This window comes from Dipteris shenzhenensis, chromosome 12 (genome assembly GCF_047967505.1).
Source record: "Dipteris shenzhenensis isolate YYH24624 ecotype China chromosome 12, Dip_SZ_1.0, whole genome shotgun sequence".
NCBI classification, from domain to species: Eukaryota; Viridiplantae; Streptophyta; class Polypodiopsida; order Gleicheniales; family Dipteridaceae; genus Dipteris; species Dipteris shenzhenensis.
The window spans coordinates 6,433,988-6,454,900 of NC_141607.1; the positions used below are offsets into that span (position 1 = coordinate 6,433,988).

The 20,913-nt window shown below is 42.1% G+C and overlaps 1 protein-coding gene across 2 annotated transcripts in view; it reads right to left on the bottom strand.

The window, feature by feature from the left end:
- The window catches only part of PIR121 (transcription activator), a 312,434-nt gene that overhangs the window by 18,361 nt on the left and 273,160 nt on the right, over nt 1–20,913 (bottom strand). For both annotated transcript variants that reach the window (XM_087382159.1, XM_087382158.1), the window contains exons 29-30: nt 15,263–15,490; nt 14,938–15,124 (exon numbers count right to left, since the gene is read on the bottom strand). In XM_087382159.1, the coding sequence (XP_087238285.1) occupies nt 14,938–15,124; nt 15,263–15,490 (415 nt within the window). The remainder of the gene's footprint in view (nt 1–14,937; nt 15,125–15,262; nt 15,491–20,913) is intronic.

Genomic DNA, 20,913 nt, shown 5'->3' on the forward strand with positions numbered 1-20,913 from the left:
ACTAATCGTTCCATACCTTCTCTAATCCCTTCTTAACCCATGCACTCATTCGCTCCTTACTCCACTTGTGACTTAAACTTCACTTGTGGCATCATATAAGGACTGCCGCAATGAGGCCCGGAAGAACACACATTTTTTTTTGGTAATATCCAGTGTAGTATATTTATATGCTCATAAATTTACATGATGGGGGGTCTCCGAAATGGAGAGTATCCCAAAGATCAAAAACATTAAAAGAAAAGCTCTATGTAAGAAGCATCCATATCACCCTCATGGCAGGCATCATATAAGGATTGCCGCAATGAGGCTCGGAAAGATTCATATGACTTGTGAATCTGCCGACCCAAGTATGCCAAATTATGCTCACTCCAGATTGTCCAAAGAGCCCAATATCTCACCCAAGAGAGAAATAGTGAGTATTAAGACAAAGACCTCATAAATCTGCCAAAGAGCCAGAAATGTTTCCCAAATCTGTGACTCTGGAAACGGAGACGAACATGATCTGAAATTCTCCTGAGGAGGATCCTAGAACACGGGCAGTGCCAAAGCAAATGAAGAACAGTCTCTGAAGAAGCCTGACATCTTAAACATGTGGATGGTGCAATGCGACGTTTAGCAAGTGTGACCCCCACTGACAATGTGCTTGTCATACATCTCCAAAGAAAAAGTCTTTGTTTCAATGGCGTTTTACACTTCCATAACATCCCGAGATTCTTCCGCTACCATGAGAGGGGCTTCCTTATATGCCACAAAGAATTAGCATATTGCTGAATCCATGGAGTGGCGGGCTGAAGAAGCCTGTAGGCTTTGATGGAGGTTAAGGCAGGAAGAGGAACAAGATGAGTGCATGTAGCAGAGGGTTGCAATTGCCAATCCGTAAGCCTGTCTGTGTTAGCCACAGGAGGAACGGGTAGAAAAGGTGTAATCAATCAGCAATTTTCTTCCATATAGACCTATGATGCATTCCCAATGCATAGGAAGCAGTGGCCTGAGGAAAAGATAAGACATAGCCCTGATCATCTACCACATCATATATGTATCTAATTCCCAATTTCATGAGATTGTATGCCCGAACAGGTTTTTGTAAAGCGAGTGGAATGTCAAAGATGGCACTCCAATGAATACTTTCTTTCCTCATTGAGTTTGTCCCCGAGCAATTATCAGGAGCCCATTTGACCTTAGAAAGTACTTGTTTCCAGTCAAGTATCAGAGCAGTAGAGAAAGGACAGCCAAGTATCTTCTCTACAAATCTCCCAATGACAACCTCCCAATGATCAGTAATCCAATGACCGTAAGCACAAGTCCTCATGTTGACACACATGGATGCTAGCATACAAGTCCATGGCTGTTGGCGGAAAAAAGTATGCAGCATAGTCGCCTTCCTTGCAAGTACATGATATCTTATATTGAGGGGACATTAAGTCCACCATGCATCCTAGGAGAGCACACCATTTCCATCTTCATCACTCTCAATGCTTTCACATCAGTTTTTGTCCTCCATAACATCTCCATAGCTTGAGACATAATGGCTGAAATATCCCTGGAGGACCAATGCAGCAAAGGCAAATAGAACTGGACATAGGACATTACAATGGACTGTACTATTTTGAGCCTGACATGAAGAGGCCAAGTAGAAATCTTCCAGTATTCCAGTTTATGTTGAAGTCTTTGGAAGATCCATTTTAGCTGCTGCTTCTTGGTGATATGCCATCCTATGGGATATCCCAAATGCCTGACTACATCTTTGGAATGCACCACCTGACCTGGCCAAAGAATAGAATGCCAGTCACATTGTTTCAGGGGAAGTAATTTAGATTTGTCAAAATTGACATGCAATCCCGCTGCCAAACCATACAATGAAAGAGTGGTCATAAGCATGTGAACTTCCCGGGGAGAATTCTGTGGCATAAAGAAGGAATCATCAGCATATGGTTGTGCCAAAACAGATGCAGCCCGAGGGATTTTAAGACCAATCATCTGTCCTGTGTTTGTAAGATGATCAAGATACATTAAAAGGGGATGGGTCGCAATGGCATAGAAGAGAGCACTAAGAGGGCAGCCCTGTCTAACTGATCGACCCAATGTCCATGACCGAGACAGATGACCCCCAAGAATGCACTGAGAAGTAGAGCCAGAATAAAGCCAGTAAACTGCATTTGCCATCTTGGGACCAAAGCCCAACTTTGTCATGATTTGAGAGATAAAATCCCATTGAACAGTGTCAAATGCCTTAGCAATATCCACCTGCAATATAAGCACATCTTGATGCGAATACTTAGCATATTCAATTGCAGTCAAGGCATTGGATATATTGTCATGGATTTGTCTTCGCGGCACAAACCCATACTGATGAGGATGAAGTCCCGCATCCAGTATCCTGTGAAGCCTATGCACAATCATTTTGGCAATGAGTTTGTAAACTACAGGCATCAAAGTAATAGGCCTCCAATCTGACATATGGTCACACACATGTTTTTTGGGCACAAGTTTGACTATGCCATGCTTCCAAGAGTGCGGCAACTGATTTTCCTTGCCAGGCAACATTGATCATTTGCAAGAGAACTTCTTTCAAATCATCCCAAAAAGAAATATAAAATTCCACCGTAAGGCCATCCCAGTTAGGGGACTTGCATTTGCTGAGGTGGAACAATGCATTATCAAGTTCTGTGTCAATAAAAGGTCTCTCCAAGGTAAGAGCATCATCCATTTCCACTATTCCAGAAACATATTGGAGAAATTTAGTCCTAGCATCAGTCATTTGATTTGATGGGGAACCAGGAGCGGAGAACAATTTCTGGAAATAATTTTGGCATTCATCTTGGAGATCAGAGAAAGAGTGCGTCCAAGAGCCATCTAACTTCCTTACCCTTAGACATGAGTTTTTCTTTCGAGTAGCATGCAAGCCCTGGAAAAAGGCTTTTGATGAGCAGCCCTTATCCATGAGGGGCTTCATTCTTGCCCTAACCTGCCATTTGTGCAATTTCCTCTGATCATTAACAGTCAATTTAAACTGAGCATGTGAAAGGGAATCCTTTTCTGAATCAGAGAGAGGCCTTAATTGAGAAAATTCAGTCAATTGTTGTGCTGTCCTTTTTGCCCATTTAACCTCATTCCTCCATTCACTCATATGCCAGTTGCCATACTCCCTAATGACATTCTGCATACGAGAGACAAAACTGTCCCAAGCATAATTCATGTCCTCCTGGGCATGCAAAGGCAAGGAATGAATTGCAAGTCTGATCATTTGCTGGAAATAGTGATGTCGGAAATAAGCCTGATTAACATGCAATAATCTACTGGAAAGGGGTGGCAAATCATCCAGAGGCATGCCAAGCTGCAAATTCATCCACAATGGGGCATGATCTGACAAGCCCAATGAGAAATCTATAAGGAGATGAGGGCTAAAATCTGCAAATTGTTGTGGGTAAAACACACCGACCCTTGGAGAAGCAGCCATAAATCTTAAGCCTGCATAGAAAGAAGCATGCTATCCCATTTCTGCCTTTCCAATGATAGCATATGAGATCTTGAAGTGGTGTTATCTCTTAGCAGAGGGGAATTATTAAAATCTCCACAGATGAATGCATTGGATCTCCATGGATATTTGCATAAAGAATCCCATAATGAAGCCCTCATGGCAGAGGTCTGGGAAGCATAGACTGATGCAAACTCAAGAATATCACCATTGACATTACATTGTATGACCATCCATCTGCCACTGCTATCATTGAAGGCTAACTGAGGCTCCAGCTCATGTCTAACCAGTATGCATACACCTGAGTAGGTAGTGGTACCAGCATAATATATATCATAACCGCCAAAATAACCATGATGACCAACCATGGAGTGTTGATTATGCTCTTGCAAACAAACAATATCTGGCTGCGTTTCATGTACATAATTCCATAAAAGCCTCCACTTTGAGACATTGCAGAGGCTCTGTACATTGTATGTAAAGCACTTAAGCGTTTGAGGCATGAAAGAGCTATATACCGCAAAGTATCATAATAAAACAAGACATCAGAGAGGCAAAGCCTCTGCCTGCATGGGCTGCATTCCTTCATGACCCATGAAAGACATAGCATTCTCCCCTTCTTCTGAATCACATATGGGGATGCCTTTCTTCAATACCCCACCCAATTTTGAAGGACAGGAGCTGAAGTAGAAGCCTGTCCTGGTGAGGGAGAAGAAGCATCTCATTGACGAGATTGAAAGGGGCGTTGCTTCAATACAACCACCTTCTTAGGTTGTTGAAAACCATCCTGATCAATCCCCGCAGATTCCTTCATCTTCTCTTTTCCTTTATCTTTTCCTTTTCCAGCAAGTGACTGCACCTGATTGATTGGTTTGGCATTCTTTGCTCCATTTCTATTTGCTGTCTTAGCTTGGAAGAACACACACACACACAAACACACATGCCCTTCACTTATTTAGTCTTGCAACTCGACTGAAGGTGACCTTTATCAAATCGAAACTCCTCACTCTCCATGCATGTGATTGGCAGATCAGATTGTGCACCATTTGGGCTTATCCCATTAGTAGGTATATTTCTTTGCCACAAGAAAGACTATGGGTTTTGCATAAGGTCTTTCATGAGATAAATTATTGGAAGCTGTCCACATGGCCCTAACATGTCCGTCTTCGAATAGTACAGTCTATTATTATGGCATATGTGCACTTTCACTTGCCATTGATTCCTTGGTCATTTATAGACATTGAGAAATTCATATCCAAGGCTATGGAATGCTTTTGGCGCACTAAAATGGATCGAAAGGTGCATCGGCTTCTAAAGTACAGTTATGTTTGTTCGCCCAAAATGCACGGGGGTTTAAATATTTTGGACATTCACGCTCATGTGATAGCTCGCAAGGCTACTGTTTTGCTTACTTTTCTTGAGCAGCGTTAGCCATGGGCACTTATGGTCTCTTCCTTGTTTGCTTCACTTCGTTCTGACACTTTTGAAAAGTGGATTGCGGCTCTATGTGATGTTATTTTCGGGCATCTAGATGGTCCCATTCCTGGTTGTCCTTTTTCTACTCTTTTGCTCCATGATTGGCAGCTCCTTCTAGAACATTATGCATTGGTTAGGCTGTCCTCTGGATCCTGGAAATACACTCTGTTCACAAAGTATTCAAATGGAGCCATGTCTTTGATAGAAAGGCTTATTTTCTACATCGATTAGGTATTTCCACAGTGGATGATGTGGTGGATGACAGGGGTTTTACTCTTTCTTTTCCACACGCCACGAGACAATTTTGTTTGGGCATGCATCACAAGCATATATGATGTACTCTCACTACCATGCTACTTCCCTTTCAACCTATTCCCCATTAATTTACTGACCATTCTCTTATGGATTGGAAATTTGAGATAGGCGTTCCGGGTTATTCTACCTTTGCGGATCTCACTGCCAAGAAAGCGTGTCATCTTCTTTTACCTCAGCCATGGATTTAGGAGCGTGGTCTTTTTATCTGGCATCTTGAAAAACCTCTTACCTGGTGGAAGGTTTGTCTTGGCTGTATTTGGAATAGTAAGCTCCCGTTTAGATGAAGGCTTTTCTTATGGCCGTGTTTGGTTGGTGCTTTACCGGTGGGTTTTTTTGGCTCTTAGGCGCATAGCTTCCTTGCATTGTCCATCTTGTTCACATTCGAGGGAGATAGTCATGCATTTACTCTGGACTTGCACAGTTGCCTGCCTTCCCAAGTTGGGGACTCATCTTCGTGCTCGATTTCCCATGTTGCTTTTGGCAGGTAGTTTTGGTAGTTTGGGAGATATGCCTCTACACCGGACTATATTGAATTTTTCAGTTGGTGTCGGTATTGGGCACTATAGTCTTTATACCATGCCCGTAACTCTCAGCTCTATGGCAACTCCTCTATGGATATTTATCACTTCTTTTGTTCCTCCCTTCAGGACGTGCATTTCATAGGAGATCTTCCTGTGGCCTAGCTAGAAGTGTGTTTTTAGCTTTCTTGTACTAGCTGTTCTTTATTGGAGCAGCTATCTTATGTTTTCTTTTCAGCGTCTTAGCGTATGAGTAGTAGCTGTCTCACTTTGAGACAGCTATGAATGTAAAGGTTCTTTTACCAAAACAAAAAGAAAAAGTGTGTGTGTGTGTGTGTGTGTGTGTGTGGGGGTGTGATTGCTTGCGAGCCCATCAGATTGACAGTCTTACATATCTGTTGTATAATGACCTTTTCTAATTTTGTAATTACTTCCCCCTTCTTTTAGGGGGCTGCAAATTGTAAAATAAATTTACCTAGATTTCACCACACAAAAAATGTGTGTGTGTGTGTGTGCGCGTGTGACAATATCTCTAACACTCTCATCGCAATGGAATATGCAAAATATTCAAATCAAGATGTGTTGGTCATGCAGGTGGATGTGGCGAAGGCATTTGATACAGTACAGTGGGATTATGTCTCTCAAATCATGCTAAAACTTGGTTTTGGGCCAAAGCTAGCTAATGTCATATATTGGCTTTACTCAAATTCCACTGCACAATGCTTTATAGGGAAACATTTTTCTGAGTCTCGAACGTTCAGTTCGACAGGGATGCCCTCTCAGTGCGTTGCTTTATGCCATCGCTTCACATCCTTTGCTTCTTTATATGGATCACATGGTTGATACTGGACAGCTAGAAGGGCTTCAGATTTCTGGTTCACGACCCTTCATTGCACAGGCCTATGCAGATGATTCATTCTTCATGCCAAAGAACAGTCCATTGGAGATTCGCCTCTTGATGGATACCCTTTCAGATTTTGGGTTGGCAGCTGGTCTTAAAATTAATTTTCAGAAATCAAAACTCTTGCCTCTCGAGCATTGTGATTGGCATGCTATCCTGTGGCCAGGCCAAATTATTCATCCGGAAAATATAGTAAGACATTTGGGCTATCCTATTGGCTGGAAAATCAGCAATAAGCAACAAATGTCGTGGGTGTCAAACAAAATTCAGGACAAATTAGAATATTGGAAGATCTCCACTTGGCCTCTGCATGTACGGCTTCGAATTGTCCAGTCTATTGTTCTAGCTTATGTCCAGTTCTACCTTCCTCTATTACATTGGTCATCTCGAGATCTCACATCTTTTATGTCTCAAGCCATGGAGATTTTTTGGAAAACTAAGCTTCATAAAAAAGCTTTACGGTTGCTCAAAATGGACTTGCTTTGCTCACCAAGAATGCATGGTGGTTTGAATATAATAAACATCAAATATCATGTGTTGGCAAGAAAGATCACTATGCTCAAGACATTCTTTCAAAAAGAGCAGCCTTGGTCTATCATGCTAGCAATTTTGTGTGGTCAGATGAGCACACATGCTTATGGACATTGGCTAGTAGATCCATCGGAAGTAGTACTTGGAAAATTTCAAGGTAAAATCCCTGGTTGTCCATTTTCTAATTCCTTGATTCAGGACTGGAAGCAAGTACTCTCTCACATCAAATGGTCTCCTCATCCTGCTTCTATAGCTTCTTCACTCAGATTGGAAAGTATTCATTGGAGTGCTGTGTTTTCCTCTCCCCTTGCTGTTCAACAACCCATCAGAGCTTACAATCTTATGAAATTGGGTATCCGGTTCATTGATGACGTCGTAGATATGCAAGGAAATATTCTCACTTTTCCAGTAGCATGTCGACAATACAATCTGGGAATGCATCATAGACCTATTTGGAAAGCTATTGCTGATCTCCTACTTCCTCTGGTTCCGATTCTGACATTGAATGTCAGTGACAGGCTTCAAGATTGGCACCTTCAGGCTTCAAGTCCAAGCATTTCCTCTAGGCCTTTGCAGTTATTGACTTCTATACAGGCTTATCGATTGATATTACCTCCTCCTTGGATTGCCCATCATACTAATTCTCTATGGCATCTGAACAAATCATTAGCCTGGTGGAAAGAAAGATTGCAAATGATATGGAAGTTGAAAATGCCATTGAAGCAACGACTATTTCTATGGAGATGTATTGTTGGTATTCTTCCAGTGGGAGTGAAATTGGCTAAACGACGGATAGCTTCACCTCTTTGTCCAAGACGTCACCTTACATCGGAGAGTATTCCGCATTTATTGTGGTTTTGTTCATATTCCAGAGACCTTCTAGACAGAATCTCCTATTTTTTATCTCTCAGATTTCCAGCACACAGGTTCTACAGGTTTTCTGGATGTATGGCAAACTATCAGCTTCTTTGTCACAGTATTCTCTCTTCTTCCACTGGATCAGATACTGGGCCTTATGGACCCTCTGGCTGCAGCGCAATCAAGCATTTCTGAATTCTCCCCTTCAGCATCCTTATGAGTTCTTCAGAGCCTCATTAAGGCAATCTTTATATGATGCCTTACATGAGGAAGATTTGGATGTTTCTTGTATTCAACTTTTCTTTTACTGCTTCTGATGGATAGGGCTGTAGCTCTCTTTTGAGCACTGCCTGGATGTAAATGAATGTTTCATAATATAAGTATCTTGGTTTTACAAAAAAAAAAAAGTGTGTGTGTGCGCGTACAGGCTCCCGAAACATCTTTTGTTTTTTATGCTTCCTCTGTTCCTCTAGCCCGAGTTTTCATTTGACGGAAGCGTGGTGCTTTGTCTTCTTCATCCTCTTTCAAATCGGCAAAGCTTGATCTCGCAGATGGCCCTTCTTCTTCCCTTCAGCTGGATCTTCTGCACCAGTTATGTTCAGCCTCTGTCACAGATGTTCCTTCATCGGGTTGCCCGTTTGTTTGTTCAATGGATTCTGCCCTTCTGGTTTCAGGTCTTTGACACGCTTAACAGTTTGGAGTTTGTCTCTACTTTATGGGCAAGGTTCTTTTTTACCGCTCATCTTTGTCGTTGGGCTGAAGCCGCGATGGGTCCGGATTGTATTTCCTCCTTTGTCTTTCTGGGCAAAGGGTTTTATTATGCCTATGTTTCACTGACGTGGTGGAGCGGCAAGTCAGTCGTGCTGGTGTTCCTGGGGCTGGTTTCTTTGCTTATGTGATGCCCTGGGATCCACTTTTTGATCCTTCTGATACCCTTCTGACTCACTGTCTGGTCTGGATTACTCTCAAAGCGCTGCCTATGCCTCTTCTTCAACATCTTCCTACTCTTGCAGCGCTTTTGGGAAGGCCTCTTCATGTTCCACGACAGGAGTTCTTGCAAGCTTCCCGTGATGTTCGCCTTTGCGTTTTGTGGGATATGATGTAGTTCGTGCCATCTACTCTGGATCTTGATTTGGGATTTGCCCATCCGATGCGCATCAGGCTACATTTTGCATCTTTTCCCACTGCATGTTATTGGTTTTGGCAAGGGTTTTTATTTTGCTTGTTGTGTTAATACAGATACAGTATATGATTTGGTCAGCAAGGTAGGGATCCATGGTGCTGGTATCTTTGCTTATATTATGCCATAAGATCCTCTTTTTGACCCTGATAAAAATCTCCTTCGCTTTTGTCCTGTCTGGGTCACTTTGAAGGCCTTGCCAGTACCTCTTCTCCCGCTTATTTCATCTCTTGAACTCTTCTTGGGAGAGTTCTTTATCTTCCCAAGTTGGATTTTTTCTGCAGAGTAGAGATATCCGAATTTGCATTTTATGGGATATGGAGCAGCCGGTTCCTTCATGCTTGGATATAGACTATGGTCTTGCACATCCACTTCGCATTCCCTTATCTTTTTCTTCCTTCCCAAATGCATGCTACAGGTGTAGACAAATTGGTCATTTTGCTCGGAGCTGCCCTTTGCAATCAGGTCAATCTGCTAATGTGAACAGCTCTTTCTCTGTTCCTCATGCTTCTATCCCTCTTCAACTAGACAAGATGCAACAGTTGAAGACCACAAGAAAAGAATGGAGATGGGTACACCCTCTTGGAAAAGATATCATCTCACTCTCTCCTTTGGTTTCTTTGTCATAGGCCCTGTCAATGCTGGATACACCTATGCCTAAAACTTCTCAATCTTCTGGTGTCACTGCTTCTGATTCTCAAGAGCCTTCTTCAACTCAACAACCCTCTTTGGTTGGAATTGACATTCAGCGGGCTTCTCCGGATATTGAGACACAATCTATTGAGCTACAAGTGGATCTTTCTCCTTCGGATACAATTCATAATAGTGTACTGGCACTAAATGTAGACAGGGGTTGATACTATGGATGTTTCTGCTGGATTGAATACAGATGCCAAGCCGGCGGATCTTGCACCTCCCTCTCCTTTTTCCCTAGACACTTTCCATCCCTGGTTGAAGCAGGTTTTTGATCTTGTGATTCAAAAATTTCGAGTGCCCGCTTATCTCAAGAAGAATCACAAGGGTAAAAAGCACCTTCACTTTATTGATGGTGGTGTGGTTCGAGTGTGATTTTTTGGTGAGCTTTTTGTCATGAGCTTTTTTTCAATTTTCATGAATATTGCGAGCTTTTCATTCACCTAAGAGAGAGAGAGGGGGGGGGTCATGGAGTGAGGTGGGTTGAAAGTTTGGGTTGTGGTTGCAGTGAAGAGGAGAGAGGGGGGGGAGGGGAGATAAAGGAAAGGGGGAGGGACGGGCGCATGGGTAAGGTGGCATGGAGAAGGGAGGGGAGGGGAGTTGGAACATATATTCATTATCATAGTGGAGAACGTAGAGGGGGAACTTATAAGGTATGCAAAGAGGAGTGCAAGGAGGAGAGAGAGGATGAGGAATGTGAAAGTTATGTTCATCTACTAAATGTAAAGGGGAAGGGAGAGCATGTGGGAAATTTGTTTATTTTCAAAGTGTATAATTTGAAACTTTTGACCTCATATTTGGATTCCTCGTCGAATTCCGGTCATTTTGAGTACCAACATGACCATATTCTGATAAAAATTGGAAAAATGGTGTTTTTGTTATTTTGGCCTGTTTGGGGCCTGTTTTGAGTCTGCGCTGTTTGGGGCCTGTTTTGAGTCTGCGCTAGGGCCTGTTTTGAGTCTGCGCTGTTTGGGGCCTGTTTTGAGTCTGCGCTAGGCCCTGTTTGGCGCTAGCGCAGACTCAAAACAGGCCCCAAACAGCGCAGACTCAAAACAGGCCAAAATGACAAAAACACCATTTTTTCAATTTTTATCAGAATATGGTCATGTTGGTACTCAAAATGACCGGAATTCGACGAGGAATCCAAATATGAGGTCAAAAGTTTCAAATTATATACTTTTAAAATGTACATATCTCCCATAGTTCCTCCCTTCTACTTTGAATATGGACATATCTTCCATAATTTTTTGCCTCCTACTGCCACTCATATCCTCCCCCCCCTTGTGCATAGTACTCTTCCACCCCTCCCACATGCTATGAAAATGAACATATCCTATATTCTCTCCCCCTCTTTCTAACCTCCCCATCTTTCTTATAACAAAAACATGTATGGATTTCTAAAAAAAGCTCGCAAAAACAAAGGAAATGGTAAAAAAGCTCACATTAAAAAGCTCGCCAAAAGATTTCCCCCGTGTGGTTCCTCTACAACAGTTTTTACATGCAAACAATCTCATCATGGAGGATATCCTTTTGGATACTCCCCCTGGTGACTTGTGATCTTTTTTCCATTTTCTAGTTTGCACTTAGTCTCTTGGCTTTTTCCGGGGGCCTACTTGTAATCTTTTAACTTTTGTACTTCATGGTGGGTTTTCACCTCTTCTGAGGTTTCCCACAGAGAAATATCAGATTTCACTATATAGAAAAAGTGTGTGCGTGTATGTGTGTAGGCAATCTTTCTTTGATTGCTTGTGAGCCCATCAGATTGACAATTTTACTTCTCTCTTGTATAATGACCTTTTCTGATCTTGTAATTAATTCTCCCTTCTTTTAGGGGGCTGCACTAGAAACAAAAGCAGGATTTGGGTCAGGATGACTCAATGCATGCCTCTCTCGAGGCTCAATTGGTATATGATGTGATGCATGAAGGTTTTGAGGATACACGCAGAGATAGGAAGGAATCTGCTCCCACTGTTGGGCTCATGGTGGAGGTTGATGACATCGTCGATCCTGTGCGTGAATATGCCCAACATGCAGTTATTATATGTTTTCCAGGTCGCATGCCTCTTGCAGCGGATGCGGGCAATTGGTTGACCTGGACTTTGGGTGGTTGTTTTGTTAGAAAAGTGCATTATGCTGCTCGTGGTTTTTTTGAGGTCATTATGACAGATGAGATGCATAAACAGATGCTTCTTGAGCATTCTCCGCTATTTTACGGACAACAGATGGTCCATGTTCTCCCCTGGTCACCCACCAAGGACTATCAGGCTCTCATTCGTCATCGTTGTCCAGTCTGGGTGGAGGTAGTAGATTCCCCTCAGTGCTTGGCTTCACTTCTACCCAAAATTGCAGCATCATTGGGTAAGGTGGTGTGTCCACCCAGGCCAAATGGAAATTCAAATAGATTTTGTGTTTTGTGAGACACAGATCATCCCACTCCAGAATCTTATTCTGTCACAGTGAATCATGTGGACATGGGCATTGCTTTTTATAAGCTCAAGTGGGGTTTGTTTGTAGGAGCCTGTTTTGAATGTAGGGAGTTTGGCCATATGGCTTCTCAATGCGCTCTTGTGATGCATAAGAAGCCTTTGGATGCTATGCCTGCTCAAATACCTAATAAGGATGTCAATCGTTCGCCAGTTGTCAAAAATCAAGGTGTCAAGCCTGTGGTTGCAGCTCAAGAAAAAGGCAAGATACTTGTTGTTTTGAGTGGGAATGCCTCCATTTCTACACCCTCTACTTCTCAACCCAAAGGCAAAGACAAAACTTTGCAGGAGGTTTGGCAGACTATGAGGAAAATTGTCACAGCTCGGAGACCTTTCAACTTGGTGTGTGCCTCTATTTTATGGGAAGAGTCATGACTGTGGCTTCTTTGCAAGCTTGGTCTTCAGCTGCTGTGGGTCTTGGCCAGATTACCTCTTTTGTGTTCATGGACACGGGATTTTATTTTGCTCATTGTGCCTCTGTGGACATTGTTTTCCATTTGCTTACTTTGGGTGGAGTTCATGGAGCAGGTCACTTTGCAGTTGCTATGCCTTGGGATCCTCTTTTTGATCCAGCCCGCTCCCTTCTCCACTTCTGTCCTGTATGGGTGACTCTTAAAGACTTGCCGGTCCCGCTACTCCAGCATGTTCCTTCTCTTGCAGCTCTGCTAGGCCGAGTTCTTTTCATTCCTAAGCAAGATTTCTTGGTCACTAGCAGAGATATCTGGGTTTGTGTTCTTTGGGATATGGAGCAGTTGATACCTTCGTTTCTGGATGTGGATTTTGGATTGTCTCATCCCCTCCGGATTCCTCTCCGCTTTGCCTCTTTTCCTAATGCATGCTATAAATGTCGCCAATTGGGACATTTTGCTCGAGCATGCCCTTCTTCTTCTTCTGTTACCTCTGCTCCGATGAGTTCTGTTCCTCCTGCTCTGGTTCTTGTGGTTCCTGTTCCTTCTTTTAGCAACCGGATGTCAGGCGCTACAAATCTTCGAAAGTCTGGAAGAAAGTTCAGGCAGCTCCGATGGTTCAAGATTCGAATCCTTTTGCTGTTTTATCAGTTCCGGATCTGATTCTTCTTCGATGTTGCACCATTCTGATGATATGCAAGCACTAGAAGACCATCTACAGTCTCCTTCGGCTCCAGATACTATTTTTAAAGATGCAGATATTACTGTGGAGTTTCATGTTCCTTCCACTGAGACACTTGTTGAGATGCATGATCCTTTACCGAGCCTCTCAGCTTCGGATCCAGATGTTCCTTTTTCTTTGGAGTCCTTTCATCCTTGGTTGCAACAGATTTTTGACCCTGTGGTTCAGAAGTTTCGGCTACCCGCTTATCTTAAGAAGAATCACAAGAGGAAAAAACAACTCTATTTTATTGATGGTGCTGTCACTCCCTTGCATCAGTTTTTACAGGCCAATAGTTTGAAAATGGATCATGTTTTGTTGGATTCTCCTCCAACTGATATGTAATTTTTTTACTTGGTTGCCTTATGAGTTTTTCTCTCTGAGGTTTTACTTGTAAAATTTCACCTTGTACTTCTTGGTGGGTTTTCACCTCTTTTTGAGGTTTTCCACGTAGAAATAAAAGATTTCACTAAAAAACAGAAAGTGTGTGTGTGTGTGTGTGTGAGAGAGAGAGAGAGAGAGAGAGAGAGAGAGAGAGAGCAGCCACTACATATGGATTGGGCTCTCATTATCATCCTTTGTGGCGATAAATTACTTCTATGCTTTCGCCTTTTGTTCCGATTCCTCCTTTGGAACTCCAGGACCGGCTGGAAGATTGGACTTTGACTTCTCCAGGGTCCTCTTCTTGTCCTCTCAGATTACTGAACCTGCATTGTATAAAATCCTTTTGCCTCGACCTTGGGTTTCAGAGAGAGGTGATTCTGTTTGGTGAATGCATCGCCCAACCAAGTGGTGGAGGAAAAGATGATAGCAAGAGGTTTTCTTTTGGCAAGTTCTTTTGGGAGTGTTTCCATCTGGACAACTATTAGCTCATCGACACATTGCTCCTACACTTTGCCACAAATGTTCCGCTTCTTCGGAGACCGTGTCTCACTTGTTTTGGCATTGTCCGTGCTCTCGTGAGTTTTTTTATCTGCTTTGACAGCGCCTGCAAGCGAGATTCCCATCTGTTCCGTTTGGGAAGTTCTTCTGGCTATTTGGGTTTCATCCATCTAGACTGGAGTTTCATCTTTTCTTCGTTTGGGTTCGCTACTGGGCACTATGGACTTTATGGACATATAGGAATTGTAAATTCTTTGGTGATCCTACTTTCTCTCTATTTGGCCTTTTTAGGCGTTCTCTATAGCAATCTTTCTTTGATTGCTTGCAGACCCGCTGCATAGATCATGAGGTCTTTTTGGCATATACTGAAATTTCCAGTTAATGTAATTGTAGCACCTTGTTTTGAGGTTGCTACTCATATAATATAATCAATCAAAGATTTCACTTAAAAAAATGTGTGTGTGTGTGTGTGTGAGAGAGAGAGAGAGAGAGAGGACCTTTAAGTGGGAGAGTCTCGAAGGCGGAAGCAGTATTTAGGTATTTTATTCGGGGTACTAGAGTACCACTTTGTTTCATCATGCATGCTTGCTTCTCCTCTAATGGAAAGCATGCCTTCAACATGGAAAACACATGGCAATTAAGTCTCCTAACCTTTTTACCATTCTCCAGAAACATCTCAAGGTCCTGCAATAAAAACAAAATATGAGAGCTATCTTGAATTGACATATATCGTTCTTATAGTTCAATTCTTATCGTACACTGGCATAATATCACAGAGCAGTTACCAAAGTATGGTTAAGACTTTATGGCCAGCTTTTTTACCGGGGCATATGAAGGTGCTACTTGTTTAATTTTGTCAGCAAGTGTTGCTTGTAGTGTTGATACAAGCTCCACTTCAGCAACATTCAAGGCATGGTAAATAAAGTCCAGCAGCTCAAAGCGTAGCTGCTGTCCCAGCAAATACATGAGTGTGCAGCCGCCCCACGCAACAGCATCACCGAAGCACTCTTGGTTGGTTGCTGATTCCTCAATACATCCTCCACAATAAACCTGCTTTTGGATAATTGCTTTAGCAATGGACATGAAGAAACTGCTTGATTGATCTTCAATACTATGCATTGCAGAGACATCAGTTAAAAGCCCAGCTTTGTTCTCAGACTGAAATCTTAAACATAAAAAATACCTCAGTTGGGTTTTCACTTAATAAAAGGCCTTCCTTTTTCAAACCAAAATTTTCTATGCATAGAGTGGGTACAAGTTATAACATCCACACTACATGCTTATCATAAAAAAGAGCTGCTGATCACATGCCTAAAGAAGCATCGACTTTCATATGCACACATGTATATACGGGTCAGCCTGCTGAGGTAGAAAGCCTTAAAGGAAAGCACAAATCAGAATACTTCCAGTTTGACAAGGGATCAACTATGGCTCTCTGGTATCCACAGTTGATGACAAGTTTCACATTTCTGTGGTCCAGGTCTGATCTTATAATGTAAATTCAAACAAGCTTTGAAGCTAAGAGTCGATAAGTTAATTCCCTGGAAGACAGAGAATAAATTATTTAGGTCCCCTACCATGCAAATAATTTCTCTTATCAGCATGAGTTTGCAGACTCATAAAGGCATATTCCTCACACATGGATGCGGACAGCTGCTTGCAAAATAAATCTGACAGTTTGGACACACATGTACGACGGGTCAACCTGCTCAGGTAGAGAACCATGATAAAGGAAATCACAAATCAGAATATTTTCAGTTCCACAACCAAAGCTCTCTGGTATCCACAACTAATAGATTACTGCACTATGGACAGATGCTGAAAGAGAATGTTGCTACCATAAGCTACGAAAATCTATAAGCAGATACAGAAATAATTACAACTTTATCAGAGTATTGACTTGATTTCACATAGTTTGGAGAGTAATCCAGGCCAAGCTTTGAAGCGACAGGTGGGTTACTAATTGAAAGCCACTTTTAAAACAGTTGCCCAATAGGTAGCTGTTTGCAATATAGGTCAAAGCAAGTAACAGGAAAAGCACGGATCTTTGTTGGCTTTGAACCTCTTAAAACAGAATATAAAAATTGGAAAATGAATATACTTCCATGCTGTATATGCAGTATCCAGTAAAGACATTGTGTCTCCAGCGAATTTTTAATGTGCATTATCACAACAATGTCAAAGGATACCTTTGAAAGTTTACCAAACTCTGAAACCTCTTAACTTGCACTCGAATTCTCATCACTTCATTGTTTGCAATGTTCAAATCAGGTGATGCTCCATATCATTTGACTACCAAGCCATCGAGATGTGCCAAGCTGTCACATACCAACAACCATGGCCCAGGCCATGTCTGCACCATAGAGAGGAAATCAGCAGACTAAGGTATCTGACCCCATGATATAAAATTCGCTTGAAGGTGGAACAAACACCATCCTCTGGTTTCTCAAGGGGGGTGTTGAGAATGCAAGGTCAACCTCAGTCCTCACACATGCAAAATATACTCAGATAGGGATCCCGGTTGGACAACCTACTGAAGTGCTATTCGGACACACATGCTATGCACTATATGTAACTGCAGTTCTTATCCATGTTGATGGTCACAGTAGTCACATACTTCTTGAGTGTACCATTTGAAATTTCCTAGCAATTAGCTAGACATCACAACATTGAGCTTAATGACATATTAGCATTATAATATAATACTCATACATGAAAATTCTGATTTGACTATGAACAAATATGAGCCTCCAAGGGTTGTATGTCAATGTTCAAGTTTAGGGCAGATGCTAGGGTTTTCCATGCTAGAAACTACATAATTCCTCTCAATAAGGTTAGGAATAGTTTTTCTTATTCCCACATGACATCTATTCTTCATCCAACCCCAACTCTAGAGTGGCCATTGTTAACCCATTCATCTCTATTGCTCATTCTATGCACTGCACTTCATTGTTTTGCATAAGGTTTATTGTAAATAGGGAGAAGGTGAGAGATAAGAGTCAGGCACAAAAGAGATCACATGCCCAGCAAGCTATGAACTGTTAGCCTACAAACGTACAACTAACGTAAGAGGAAAACAACATATACATATATATACAGATTAGCGATTTGTTCCATAACCATAGTATTAGCAGTGGACTACACCATCAGACCATGCTTTCCCCTTCATGTATGCTGGAACTTTCCTAAGCTGGACTTTATATCCTCCATGGCCAAGCAGGGCACGATCTGGCATTACTTTCCTTCAGACTAGCATTTCTCTGAAGACATGGGTGGGATAGAAGAGATTCATGATGACACAAAGGAAGAGCACAAGTGAAGCCAAAGGCATGTGTATTGAAATGATGGGAGAACCTCCCTTATATAGAGTGGAGAGGAGGGTGTCCTAGATCATAGGCACCTCCCCTACATCAGTGGCAATCAGCCCCTACATCATAGGGGCCTTTGCATTACATCATCACTTAGGTCATGGTCTAGACACCTCATAGCACTAGGTGTGCTTCTACTCTACACACACACACACATGTGACTCCCCTAGATGCACACATGCACCTTAGAGCAAGCCCTTGATCACATTTATCCCAACATACCCCCCCTCAAGGGTTTGCCTCATGCTATGCCAAGGATACATCTAGTCACATAGTTTCTCATGCCATCTCATGGTGGTCAAGGATAAATCTATGGCTAGGATCTCATGCTAGCAAAGGTACCCAAGGGTCAAGGTTTACAAAAATGGGATAGACAAACACATATCACATGGCCTGCATCATATGGTGACCACAGGTAATTTACAAAAGACAAAACACATAACATTCTTTTTGGAGTACTACTCTATGCAGAGAACCTCAAAAATTAACCAAGTGATGATAAATAAAGATCAAAAGACAAAGTGCTCAAAAAGCAGTCTTTATCTTCTACCACAAAGTTTGATTCTTCATTTGTTGATGGAGTTCTCTCTTCAACTAGATTTGTTATGTTTTTCTTCTTCTCATTGCAAAACTTCTCTGAATGATTGTTCTTGCCACAATAAGTGCAAGGATGGATCCTGTAGCAATTTTTTTAAAGATGATTGGTCTTTCCACAATGCTTGTATGCCTTGTACTTGCTTTTTTATGAAAACTTTACTGCAAGTGCTTCTATGTGCACTTTACCTATTCTTGAAGTGTTTTTTCTCTCCTCCTCTTGTAAAGCACTGATGATGCCCTCCAGTGTGGGTTGGGGAGGATTCTTCAAAGTAGTCACAACATAATCATAGTCTTGACGCATACTCTTCAAGAGCACAACCATAGCATCATCTTCAGTAACTGGAGAGTTGATTGAGGCCAATTGTGTCACAAGACTCCTCAAGTATTAACATGAGCTACAACATTGTCTCCATCCATCTTAAGTTCAAAGAACTTAATTTTCCAATTCAGCTTAGAAGTATGAGAGCTAGCACCAAATAACACATCTAACTTATGCCAGGTCTCAAAAGGGGATTCCAAATCTGAAATATGATGCACATAATCTTTCTCCCAAACCTAATGCAATTATTGCATAAGCTTTCTCTATGCTTTTAGCATCTCCAGGTGTAGTTGAAGAAGAGTCACTTGCCTTCCCTTTACCTTTGGTTGTGGTGGATTCACCTTTTTGAGATGATTGATTCCCTAACTTGATCAAGTCCCACAAATTCTCTTTCGTAAGCACAAATTTAATTTTCATTTGCCAAGTGTGAAAACCTTGGCCATTGAACTTGTCTATCTTAAAGGTAGCCATGAGAGGGTCTTACTTTATCAAGCAGTGTCTACTCTCTTACAAAATGACTAATCTTGCTGAACAAAGAAATCTCCCTCACCATATAAATGTAGATTGCTAGAGAGAAACTCAGAAAAGCCTAGTTGTTTAGCATAAGTATAACCAGATGGCTTTTTCTTCACAAGTTTTGTTACCTTCCTATTGACATATCTAGGTGCTTGTTTCTTCTTCTTTGCTTTCACATATGAAGCATTGGAAGATGAACAAGAGCTAGGCATAATTGTCAATAAATCATCTCAAAGCTTGCATCAAGCATCCAATAACCAAAAAATGCCCAAAATTGTAGTGGAAAAACGGAGTAACTTGGAGGGCTTGATTCAAGCTCTATGAAGCATAACTGAGAGGGCTTTCAATGCCCATTTGAAGACCTTATACCAGAGATTGTTCACATAGGAGGATTGCCAAAAAAACGCGCAGCATTGCTCATGACAGTAGCACCTTCTCCGATTGGTCTTTTGCTAACTGCTCAGCAACCACTGGACCAAATGAGCTCAGATTTCACCAAGAGCAAGCTCTTAGCATTGCCTAACTTGTACTTGAAGGGCAGGTCAACATTTGTACTGTAGAGGCAGAATTTTGTGACAGATCGACGCACTGTATTCGTGTCGGCACAGGCGACAGAGACAAAATCTCGAAAAATTCTTTGAGCCAGAGGTGCGCCCTAGGGGGAGGAAACTTCAGTTCAGAGGGTTTGGCAAATGGCGCAGCAGAGGGAGAGAACAAAGCTAAGCAAAATTTTTAAAGAAGAGGGGAAGATGGAGCTTCAAAATGGAGGTGGTCGAGAAAATGATGAGGTGGCATTTTCAAGGTGGATTCTCTAGAACCTAGGGGCTCTGATACCAAATGAAGAGATGGGTGGGATAGAAGAGATTCATGATGACATAAAGGAAGAGCACAAGTGAAGCCAAAAGCATGTGTATTGAAATGAAGAGAGAACCTCCCTTATATAGACTGGAGAGGAAGGTATCCTAGGTCATAGGCACCTCCCCTACACCAGCGGCAATCAGCCCCTACATCATAGGAACTCCCAAATCAAAGGCACCTCCCCATGTGGGGGCCTTTGCATTACATCATCAGTTATGTCATGGTCTAGACACCTCATAGCACTAGGTGTGCTTCTACTACACACACACTTTTTTTTTAGTAATATCCAGTGCTGTATTTATATGCTCATAAATTTACAAGATGGGAAGTCTCCAAAATGGAGAGTATCCCAAAGATCAGAAACATAAAAAGAAAAGCTCTATGCAAGAAGCATCTATATCACCCTCATGGCAGACATCATATAAGGATTGCCGCAATGAGGCTCGGAAAGATTCATATGACTTGTGAATCTGCCGACCCAAGTATGCCAAATTATGCTCACTCCAGATTGTCCAAAGAGCCCAATATCTCACCCAAGAGAGAAATAGTGAGTATTGAGACAAAGACCTCATAAATCTGCCAAATAGCCAAAAATGTTTCCCAAATCTGTGACTCGGGAAACGGAGCCGAAGATGATCTGAAATTCTCCCTAGGAGGTTCCTAGAACACGGGCAGTGCCAAAGCAAATGAGGGACAGTCTCTCAAGGAGCCTGACATCTTAAACATGTGGATGGTGCAATGCGACGTTTGGCAAGTGTGACTCCCACTGACAATGTGCCTGTCATGCATGTCCAAAGAAAAAGTCTTTGTTTCAA